Source organism: Crinia signifera, chromosome 6, assembly GCF_055691185.1.
Source record: "Crinia signifera chromosome 6, ASM5569118v1, whole genome shotgun sequence".
NCBI classification, from domain to species: domain Eukaryota; kingdom Metazoa; phylum Chordata; class Amphibia; order Anura; family Myobatrachidae; genus Crinia; species Crinia signifera.
Genome location: NC_139222.1, coordinates 134,903,963 through 134,916,174, shown reverse-complemented (window position 1 = coordinate 134,916,174; position 12,212 = coordinate 134,903,963). Strand labels below are relative to the sequence as shown.

Sequence of the window (12,212 nt, the reverse complement as noted above, 5' to 3'; positions counted from 1 at the left end):
ACGCATTAGGTATGCATGTCGACCTAAATGCATGTCTTATTTATTTTATTAACAGTTTCTTATATAGCGCACACATATTCCGCAGCGCTTTAACGAGTATAGTTGAACATTCACATCAGTCCCTGCCCCAGTGGAGCTTACAATCTATATTCCCTACCACATGCACACACAGACATTCTAGGGGTTAATTTGTTTGGAGCCAATTAGGCTACCAGTATATTTTTGGATTGTGGGAGGAAACCGGAATACCCTGTGGAAACCCATGAAAGCATGGGGAGAATATACAAACTCCACACAGTTAGAGCCATGGTGGGAATCGAACCCATGACCTCAGTGCTGTGAGGCAGTGATGCTAACCATTACACCATCATGCTGTCTACACAATGATCCATACCCTTGTCAGCCACTGTGGTCAATTATAAATGGTTTCAATGTATTTTTTAAATTAGTTTTATAATAATTTTATCTTTATTAAAAGTTAACTGAATTTTTTGTTAAAGTGGAACTGAAAGCCTGGCACATGCCAGCAACTGCGTATTGCTCAGGTTGTTTTTCCCCGAAAAATTTGTAGTAAAAAAACCTACATTTTCCAGCAAGTGAGTTACTGTACTTATGCTAAACAGAGCACATCAATATCGCCTTTGTTATATGTTGAAAAACAGCAACTACACTACTATAATATGCCTTCATACAGTAATATTACCTTACTTGCTTAGAATCTTAGTTATCATTTTAGATATCCAATTTTGCATTCCTTCTGTCAGTCTCCTTTACCTTATCATTTAATTATTGCACGTGTGCTGAGTCTTTATAATCTTAAAATCTGTAAACTTCAAGTAAATCTGGGAACAATTGGGTTAACTGAAAAGGGTTTATCTTTCCATACATAAACACTGAGATATTTACTTGAGCCCTACAGTATCTCGCCCCCTCCCACTCCACCTGAGTCTGAATCAACTCTTTTGTCTAAACTTTAGCAAAAAAAATGCAGTCTGTTTGCTTAGTGTCAAAAGTAACTTTGAGGACAGTTAAAAAAAAGGATAATTCCATCAGACCAATGAGACTTTTCTTTTGTTACAGTACTTGCCATTAGAAGAAGAAACCGGCAAAATTCCAATGGGCTGTTAGGCACCACCCAGTTTGTGAGGGATAAAAAGAGGCTGGAGGAGAGAAAACAGTTACACTCCTGTGATCTGCATCTCCAAGCCTGCACTAGCTAGCCACTTCTACCATGTCTTACAGCATTCGCCAGTCCACCACTTCAAGCTCCTTCAGGGGGCTTGGAAGTGGTCTTGGTGGGGGAGCTAGTAGAGTTTCCTACAAAGCTCCAAGTGTGCATGGTGGGTATGGGGGCCAGGGTGTCTCTGTGTCTTCTGCTCGTTTTGTCTCTTCTGGCTTTGGTGGTGGTCTAGGAGGTGGTAGCAGTGGCTATAGCAGCAGCTTTGGATCCGGTGGTGGGTATGGCGGTGGGTACAGCGTTAATGTATCAGGCGATGCTCTTCTGTCTGGCAATGAGAAGGAGACCATGCAGAACCTGAATGATCGTCTGGCTTCCTACCTGGACAAGGTGCGCTCTCTGGAGACTGCCAACGCAGACCTGGAGGTGAAGATCCGGGATTGGTATGAGAAACAAGGACCCAGACAAGGTCGTGACTACAGCCAATACTTTAAGACCATTGAGGACCTGAGAGACAAGGTGAGTGACCACACATGCTATCCTGTTCTAACATATGGTACACATTGTTCCTTTCTCCCTGGCTGCGAGGCAGTGAAGCATTCCAGTACACAAAATGTTAATAGAACTTCTCATGTAACAAAAATTCTTTGTCTAATCCTTTGCCGCACTATGAAGAATTCTCAGTTTCAGTAAACATACAGAATATACAGTAATGCTAGAATAAGTTATATAACATCTCTCAATCTCTTTTCACTTAGTTCTTAGAACCATGTTAGTGTGAAATGCTGTTTGTTAACCCTTGTGAGTTCACTGCCTGGATATAGTTTTTTGACTTTTCTAGTCTCCAATTGTCAAGTCATTCTAGAATTCCTAGTTCTCTGTGAAATCCAACACAGTTTACGATGACATTAATCCCACACCTTATATGGTTTACTGAATAACGTACAGCTGTGTTCTTTATTTGTTGTAGCAACATGTAACTGGCTGACAAACTTGCAGGTGCCTTATAACTGTTATCCACCTGCTCCTTCACATACTTTCTCAATGCTTCAGCTTTTATGTCAGTAACCTGTGTTACATGTGAAATGAGCACTTACACCTGTAGTCAGAGGGGCGGGTTGTTTGAAGTGAGCAGAGCAGGCAGCGCCCAAAAAGACGCCCCCATGCCAACAATGTTCCTGAATGCAGAAGAAGCGGAAGTCGAGAGTGTGTATGTGGCCATTCTGACCAATAGTATCCATCTTTATTTTACTAGCAGTGGAAACTGGGAGGGGATGTATGATTTGTAAGACTAGTGGGTCTTGGCTTTATTGTACATAAATATCATATAAAGGTCATATACAGTATACAGCACATGCATTAGAGCTGTTACACAGAATGAGATTGGGAATTAAGGGTTTCCTGTTATTTGGGGCACAATGTCTAAAGCCCCATCCACAATGGGCAATAAAATAAGTGATGTCGCTCATTTTAGCCCCTCTTAGCTTTATCACTCATTTTAGCCCTTCTGTGCGATATCGCTCAAATAACGCAGCAGCCAATGGCCAATGCATGTTCCAGTCGGACATTAACAACCCTCTTCTTCATCTGTGCACGAGGGAGGGGATCGTTAAGAGGGCAGAGTGACGCATTGTCCAGATCCCCCCCCCCACACTGTCGCTCATTGTCCGCCAACATTTGCATGGGTGTATGCACGGTATTGGCGGCATCGGGGATCACCCAGTGTGTATGGGCCTTTACAAATAATTAATGATATTTTATTGGTAGCCCTGTCTTTTCCTACACTTTAGTCTTGTGAATGTGACTGTGGGCGGAGGCTCTTGCTGATCAGCTTTGTGTATGAGGTTACCACCAAGTAGCAGCAATTATATACTTCATTTCTGGATAACCAGTCCTGGATACGAGATCTCATACCTGTATGCCCAAATTACTCACATTTTTTTTTAAATGTAACGGCTATATTTTGCCATTTTCTGAAACTTAGTTTATACTAAATCACAAACAACACATGAGTAATGACTGACTTAGCTGTTTACATAGGCTTGTGTTTAATGCAGCTTTTATCCCGGAGCTAGACTGCAAGAGAGGTTAGGGATGGGACACGCATGTACTAAACAAACAGGTTTATTTGATCAAAACAGCAGAGCGTCTTATAAGGTTTTTCTTAACTATAATTATTCAGAACTAACAAATACACTGTATGCTGCCATTGCTGGGAGGCTTGTCCCTGTGTGCAAAACCTCTTAAGTGAAAATCACAGATACTGAGAACTTGGGAATCAGGAATGACTGGGTTTGCACATGTTAATGTTACATACAGTATTTACCAATGGTTTAGGTTGTTTATAATCCAGCCCCCTGACAACTATAATCCCTAATTATTAATTTAGAGACTGAGGTATCCCATCTGACAGGTAAACATCTACTTACAATGTAAACAATGATTATGACAGTGATCTGGGTGTGGCATATTCTGGAATCACCACAATTATATAATTTACTCTGTTCTGTTCTCTTACAAGGTCTTTGTTATGTGCAGATGAGGATGAGGAGTGGTTTCCTGTTGGAGAGATGGAAATTAAATAAATAGTGTTCCCTTTCCTGCCTTTCAGATCCTTGCTGCTACAATCGACAATTCCAAAGTTGTCCTGCAGGTAGACAATGCCAGGCTGGCAGCAGATGACTTCAGAACCAAGTGAGTAGCAAACCCTCATTGGCTGCGTGACATGAACAACCATTTTGTTATAGTTATAGTAGTGTAAATTATGACAATTATTCTCTGAGATTTCATGAGACACGTCTGCAAATGTATTAGATACAGCCCACAATTCACACACATTGTCTTTAGTTTATGGTATTGTGGAAAGGCTTACAGTACATGTATGGAGGGCAATTTATGAGCAGGCAGGGTGTGGCCCTAATACTGGAAAACTTGAATCTTGCAAGTGGTTTTTCCTTTTCAATAAAGTTGCAGAGTTAAAACTCACAGCTAAGTCATCAGCATCTTGCCAACATGTAGGCTATTACATTTAGCTGGCTGTCTCTCTCTTTAATGTGTTTTTCCATTACCATGTAGGGATTCCACACTGTCGATTAACAGTTAATCAGTAAGCAGCCACGCAGGCACAAAATGCAATTACAGTATTTCTTAGTACAATATGACTTTCATATTACACCCACGTCTCCCATCAAAGGATGATGGGTAAATAAACCCTACCATAGACATTGTTTCCCTTATTACTGAACAAAAAGTCCAGGGTACAGCATATCCCATTGTCAATATGGCCATGCTGGGACAAGTCCAAGTTATACCTGAGTCCTTCAGCTGCATACAATGACAGAGCAAAGTCTGTGCTGTTTCCACACATAATACTCTGCGTTCTGGCTGGATAACAAACTAGCACCTATTGTGTGCGCTTGGGATTTTGGCTGTCGTCCTGGTGCTGTTATAAAGCATTCAATAAGGGCCACACCTGGCTGTAAGCTGCTGGAATAACAGAGAAGTGTTTTCTATGTCAATATGTGACCTTTTTTTCTACTTTGTAAAATAAGACATAATAGTTGGTAATAAGTATTCTCAGTTATAAGTTAAACTTACATCTACATTTGCCTTTAAAAGAGAAATATTTGACATTTATATATAATTTATGTAAGTAGTCAGTGTCTCTCTTTCTGCTGTGGGACAACAGGCCCCAGCATGCAGTGCAAGTGCATTCCAAAGGCTGTCAGAACTAAAGGCCCCCATACTATTATACAATTTGGGGCAATTTCAACCGATATTAACGGTTCAGGCTGAGAAATTTGGTGAAATCAGCTCAAGTCAAATGTGTTTGACATTGCACCCGATCTGATGCGCGATCCTGTGTGCATTGGATTGGGGTCAGAGGTCAGACCTGCCTGCACATCCAACCTCTGAATCGGCCCCCTCCTGGCAGCGGAGAATGGGGATGCATCCGATACATCACATGCAGAAGGATCGCATGCTATGTATCACATGCAATTTTGCTGCCCGGGAATGTCCCAGGTTGCTCAAGGGGGGATCGGATGGCCATACACTGCTGCAACTTCTTGCAGTAGTGTATGGCCACCTTTTAGATGTCAATTCATTACATACTGGGACCTGAATTTCTGTGTAGTTTCCCAAACCGCCTGTAAGAGTAGGCACCTGTCCCGTATCCCGCCCACTTATTAGTGAAGTCTGCAGAATAGGAAGAATTTTGCCCCCACCATCTATTCAGATATGCAGGGTTTACAGCATTTAGGGAGTGGGGCCTGGTGTTGCAAATAGTCCTGCCCCTTTCCGGGAGACTTGCACAACCACCCCTGCTCCCCCCCCCCCTCCCACGGCCTAACCCTCCCCACATACTTACTATTGGGATGGCAGCAGTCGGTATTACAGCGTCTTTTAGTCTCTAGTATGGAAGCCAGCGTCTGTTTTCAAGTCTCTAGGCGGGATGCCAGTGTCTGTTTTCTGGTCTCTAGGCGGGATGACGGTGTCGGTACTCTGACTGCCAACATCCCATCCACTGGGATGTTAACCACATCCCTTGTATACTTTGTATTTGAGAATTACACTACTAAGCAATAATTACATTTCTGCTCTAAACTACAATGTGCTCATAGTAGACTTATTTTTGCTGGGTATTATATTTGAATTTCTTATTTGCGTAAGGAAAAAGTGGTACATATATTAAGGAATGCTTATTTTATCAAGTAAAAATAATACTACATAATAACTACTAAGTAATGCTAACATGGTGTGTAGGGTAATTTTATAACATTCTTTAAAATAATGCCACAAAATTAAGTTGTTATTTACTATACAAGTTACACAACCAGCCAGGGAACTTGGAGATAATTTTTCTGTAAGAACTAAACTGTCCTTGTAAGTTTACAGTTTACGATTTGTAAATGAATAGTTTAGTACCCCGTTTGGTGATCTGCAGATTATTATCAGTAATTAATTAGTAACCAGACTTCTTCTCTTTGAGGTTTGAGAATGAGCTTGCTCTTCGCCAGAGTGTGGAAGCTGACATTAATGGATTGCGCAGAGTGTTGGATGAACTGACCCTGGCTAGAACTGATCTGGAGATGCAGATAGAGAACTTGAAGGAGGAGCTGGCCTACCTGAAGAAGAACCATGAAGAGGTAATATCATCAAGCATTGCATAGAAACACAAAATGTGATGGCAAATAAGAACCACTTGGCCCATCTACTCTGCCCCTGTTTTCAGAGGTGGATTTAGGGATGAGGGTGCCCCTAGGCACAACAATAATGTTTACTAAGTAGGACAGTTTATAGGGGCAGTATCTGCATGTCCTATCCATTTACACTCTATTTAAGATGGAATATAGTACAGTACAGTGGATATTTTGCAGTTATTGGTACATTTTGGGCTGACAGTACTATCACAGGCATCCAAGTGCCGCACCCAAACATGTGCCGCCCCTAGGCACGTGCCTAATGGGAAATTCGGCTCTGCCTGTTTTACCTCTTGGTAAAATCATCCATATTTCAACATTAGTTCTCTGTAATTCTAATAGCAATGTATTTCGCTGCATTGCATTTGCCATGTACTTAGTATGCGGCACTAATAAATAAATGAGATCATTGTTAAGAATGTGATCTATTTGAAATCTATGAAGAGATTGTTCACAGATGTGAATTACACAAAATGCTTGTACGTTTTATGTACAACCTTATAAAGATATATATATATAAAATCATAAAAATAAGTTGGGCATATGTTATTAAATGTCTATATACATTTTAATTAAGACAACTTTTTATGTGCCATTCAGGAACTAAATGCATTAAGTGGACAAACCGGTGGTCAAGTCAGTGTTGAAGTGGACTCGGCTCCAGGTGTGGATATGAGTAAGATCTTGGCTGATATGAGAGACCAGTATGAGTTGATGGCTGAGAAGAACCGCAAGGATGCTGAAACCTGGTTCTTCTCTAAGGTAGGCCAATCATTTACAGCGGTCAATTTCTGAAAAGCAAAGCTTTTTGTACAACCTTTGTATATTCCTACATTTCTAATGTAATCAAAACATATTTCTCTTCATTTGGGTAGAGCGAAGAACTGAATAGGGAAGTTGCCACACATACAGAACAGATCCAGACCAGCAAGACAGAAATCACAGACCTAAGACGCACGCTTCAAGGACTTGAGATAGAACTCCAGTCTCAACTTAGTATGGTTAGTATTGATGGACTGTTTATGGAAAATTAAAGCAATGGAAATAGCTAATTTCAAGGGTGTCAAAAATTACCTGCAAGGTAAACCCTATGGTTAATTTAATAGAATATGTCCTAAGAACAAGAGGGTACAAGAGAAGAAATGCACAATGTATTACACAAGAACATACCTTAGTATAAAGTGTCATCTTTCTGTCTACAGAAATCATCCCTTGAAGGCACTCTTTCAGAAACAGAAGGACGATATGGTGCGCAACTGGGACAAATTCAATCGATTATTAGTAGTTACGAGGCACAACTTGGTGACCTCCGTTCAGACATGGAGCGCCAGAACCATGAGTATAGAATGCTCATGGATATCAAGACACGTTTGGAACAAGAAATTGCCACCTATCGTCAGCTCTTGGAAGGACATGATGCACAGTGAGTACAGAGCCAAATTGATACTTTAACATACATCTTTCTGGATAAGTTAGCTCTTCACTAAGGGCCTTATTTTGGTTCATTCTTTCTGACAAAATCCTTCTTAGATGGACAAAACCATGTGCACTGCAGGGGGGGCAGATGTAACATGTGCAGAGAGAATTAGATTTGGGTGAGTAATTTTGTTTCTGTGCAGGGTAAATACTGGCTGCTTTATTTTTACACTGCAATATAGATCTCACTTTGAAGTAAAACCCCACCCAAATCTAATTCTCTCTGCACATGTTACATCTGCCCCACCTGCAGTGCACATGGTTTTGCCCATCTAAGAAGGATTTTGTCAGAAAGAATGAACCAAAATAAGGCCCTAAGTGAGGAACTCCTTCTGTGGTCAGCCAATTATTTCACTTGTGGCCTAATTCAGCACCATTCGGAATGGGGTAAATTCATCCTATCCATCATATGATGGGACTGTGCATTCACAAGCGCGTATTTGCGTATGTGCAGACCCCTAGCAACGAATGGCTTCAGTGAGTTACACACTTGGGACGTACGTTATGGGGAGGGGGCGGATGGCGGCTTGGATGGAGCTTGCCCAGCATTTTATGGGCATCTCCAGGAAAGTGCTTGGCATTCCCATGGGAGCGCAGGTGAGCCAAAGTCTGCCTGGGGCGGGAAGCTGACGTCACAGAACATCAGCCGCCCGCCTGCCTAGCGCTTGTAAATAAAAGTTAGTTCTGACTGACTTTTATTTACGAAGGCGGGGGATATCATGTGATGGTCGGCAGCCATCGAATGATTTCTCCTGCTAGCGGATTCATGTGAGGGGATGTGTTAGCGAACACATCGCCTTACATGGTACTGAGGAGATTTGGGGGCAGGCGCTCAGCAGCAGGGCAAACGCAGGATTTTCAGAAGGGGGTTTCCAGAGGGGCGGAGCAAAGCACGAAGATGGACACTTAGGTGACCCAGTATATGCCGGGGCAGTTAAAGTATTATAGATAGACCAAATATATATAGGGTTAAATAATAATAATAATAATAATAATCATAATAATAATAATATATATATATATATATATATATGTATACCTATATTTTCACGGTCGTACGACCGCTGCTTACCGAGTGGTATTGAATCACCCCCTTAGAACCAGCAACATTTCCGAATGAAGAATCTTTGTAAAGCAAAGCTTCTAAAAACGAAAAGGGGGTGATGTTGCCCATAGCAATCAGATTCAAACAATAATTTTTCTATTGCATCCTAGAAAATAATATATGGAATCTGATTGGTTGCTATGGGCAACATCACCTCATTTTTAGAAGCTTTAGTACATTTAGCCCTATGCATGAACCAAACCCTGGTTTGTCCCTGATTCATGTTCCAAACATGGGCCCGAAGAGGGCGGAATCAGCATATACTATTTACCCATGCCAGTACAGTGAGTGCTCCAACCTGTTACACTTCTCCTGTCTGTCCACAATCACAGTGACCACAGCTGTATTCTAGCAGTATAACCATATTGGCACATCTTGCCTGGTGAGAAAGAAAGAAGACTGCTGGTGTCAAGCAGAAGCAGCCTTTTCTCTCTCACTGTCCGATGTGACGCTGCAGCTGCACCAGTATTCAGACACCAAAGCAGTGGCAGTGGGCAGAGTGGACAAATGTTACAAGTGTGTCCCTTTCCCCCTGGCATCACCTCTGTGCCAAGGGGATAGGGCATTACTACACCTTGAAGATTTAAGTATAGGGCCTGATTCAGACCTCATCGCTAATCAGCAACTTTGCAATTCAAAATAATCAAATGGCTGCATGTACGTCAGCTGGATAGCACATACCTGTCAAAATTCCTGACTGCTATGTAGTTTGATCGTATTATTCGTCGTTTGATTGACAGGAAGCTGATCATAATGTTGAGGAAATAAAGAGCATAAAACTATTGTACTTTTCTCATTTATATATTTTTTTGCTTAACAGGATTGTTGGGGGCACAACCAAAGATGGTAAGTTCTGCAGCATTGTGCTCCTTATATTTGTACTTTTTGAAAATGTTCCTCTAAACTGGCTGATCAATTCTATTCTGTGTGGATGTCATAGAAAGGTGACTTTAATCTTAAACAACACACAGTACAGAACTGAAAAGGGCCAATGTTGTAAAATATTCTAAGGCGCATTAAATAGAAAAGTGTTCATTTCTATCAAGTTATATATTTATCACCATCATAAAGATTTTGACATAGGATCACCTTGAATTTGCAGCTTATACAATATGCCCTTGTAAAGGACAATAGACAGATGTTTTTCAACTTACCCCTTTGAGTGCCAAGGGAGTTTGTCAAAATAGCTGTGAAAATCGCCAATCAAACATTTTTGTTCATCATAATAACCTGTAATGTTTACCTTTTACCCCTTTCACACCAGCCAAAATTCCTGGGTTGGCCCCGTGATCAGCCCATGTCACTGGCTGTGTGAAAGCTACTTACCCGGCTTGCTGTTGCTGGCCGTGGTGTTTTGGAAGCTGCCAGTCCCTGCCTCCCAGTGATGCGGCAGCAGCATCTCCAGATCTCAAGGCACACTCCCTTCCGACTGCGGCGGCGGTGGCAGGCAGCGGGGATCTGGGCAGTGGCTGGGTGCTTGTAGCGCTATTTGCCGGGCAGGAAGCACTGCTGAATTTGAAAACGTATTGAAAAGACTGGCCAGATGCTCTCAGCCAAGCTGCGTCAGGGCAGTCTTTTCAAAATGTTTTCAAATTCAGCAACGCTTCCTACCTGGCAAATAGCGCTACAAGCTCCCAGCTGCCACATGGCACCCCGCTTCCCGGAACTGCTGTTGCACATAGGTGTGTGTGTGTGTGTGTGGGGGGGGGGGGGGGCATGGAACTAGCAGCAGCAGGATGCATGATGTCTTTCCCCCCTCACACCAGAAAATGCAGGGACTAGGCTGGTGTGAAAAGGAGCCAACCCAGGAAAGTCCCTGTTTGATCCCTGGACTGTATTCCCGCGTAAATCCTTGCATATTCTGATGTGAAAGGGGTATTATATAGGAAGTATAATCTTTTTTTTTTAACTTTACTTATTTGAATTTATATAACAAACGTGAGTGATGCTGGCATTTTTTGCAGATATTTTGATCATCTTTCACAGAGATGTTGGCACTCAAAGGGTTAATAATTAACTGTTACAACTGTAAAAGTAAAATAAATGATTAAGAAGGAATAAAAAAATAGGTTATTTTAAGTAGACCTGTGATTGTGGGGGGGGGGGAATAATTTTTCCCAATGTGCAAAGCGCTGCATATGTCATGTTTTCAATGCATTGAAGAACAAAGAGCTATCATAGGCCCTTATTCAGATCTGATCGCAGTACAAATTTGTTTTTAAAATGGACAAAACCATGTGCACTGCAGGTGGGGCAGATGTAACATGTGCAGAGAGAGTTAGATTTAAATTTCAGTTTCAACACAACCCACCCAAATCTAACTCTCTCTGCACATGTTACATCTGCCTCACCTGCAGTACACATGGTTTTGCCCATTTTGAGAACAAATTGTACTGCGATCAGATCTGAATAAGGGCCATAGTCTGATGTGGTAGCTAACAAAATATTATATAGCAAAGGTAAATAAAAAAAGGTCAATTATGGATATATGACTATTTAAATTTTTTTTCCCCTTTTTTTGCAGTTAAAATTGAAAGAAAATGAGAACTGAGTAATTAGGCAGCTTCATTGAACGAAGACCCTTCTCTTTTTCCGCAACTCAAACTTGGCATATGCAAGAGCTATGGAGAAAAGATCTGTTAAATTTCCCAAATAATCTGCAGATCGTACATAATGTTCAACACCTCGACGTAGTGGATGAATTAAAAGCTCGCTTTTATTAACTTTTATAAACATTTAATTCTTCAGCTGTCTAATAAATAACAACTTTTGGGTCAAGCATCAAACTAGTTGTCTTTATTACTACAATGTTTAAAACCTTTATCCTTTGCACACTGGGTCTAAACCATACCTGTATGGAATTGCAAGATGCAAGGAAAGAGTCCTGCAATTTTGTGTAATTAAAATGCAGCAGGAGGTTTCTCCAGGAGATATACACCAATATCCGAATGCCACATCTGAGGTTGCATCCTCTGACCATCAGTGGTCATTTGCAAGCTTTCCATGCAGGGTTCAGCCTGCATAAGTGACAGTTAACTAAAGTTGTCCATTGGATTTAGAACCATGGGTGCAGTAAGTCTGTGTCTGATAACACAGACCCTGGACCTGTCAAGTCTTTGAAATGGGGGCAATACGCCCAATCATGCTGTCAATCCTACTGTGGCTTACAGGGGGCAGCAGGCTATATCAAAAGGCCCATTGTGTACATGCACAGAGTGGGTCTTGCACCTGCACAAGAACCCAGACCATTGGA

At 41.5% G+C, this 12,212-nt stretch overlaps 1 protein-coding gene across 1 annotated transcript; it reads left to right on the top strand.

The window, feature by feature from the left end:
• The first annotated feature begins 1,174 nt into the window (after positions 1-1,174).
• On the top strand, positions 1,175-11,745 carry LOC146008221 (keratin, type I cytoskeletal 19-like). Its single transcript, XM_083147295.1, has 8 exons — positions 1,175-1,696; positions 3,789-3,871; positions 6,168-6,324; positions 6,979-7,140; positions 7,254-7,379; positions 7,581-7,801; positions 9,780-9,805; positions 11,484-11,745. The coding sequence occupies exons 1-8, from the start codon at positions 1,232-1,234 to the stop codon at positions 11,501-11,503; spliced, it is 1,260 nt and encodes a 419-aa protein (XP_083003421.1). The 5' UTR covers positions 1,175-1,231; the 3' UTR covers positions 11,504-11,745.
• The last annotated feature ends 467 nt before the right edge of the window (positions 11,746-12,212 follow it).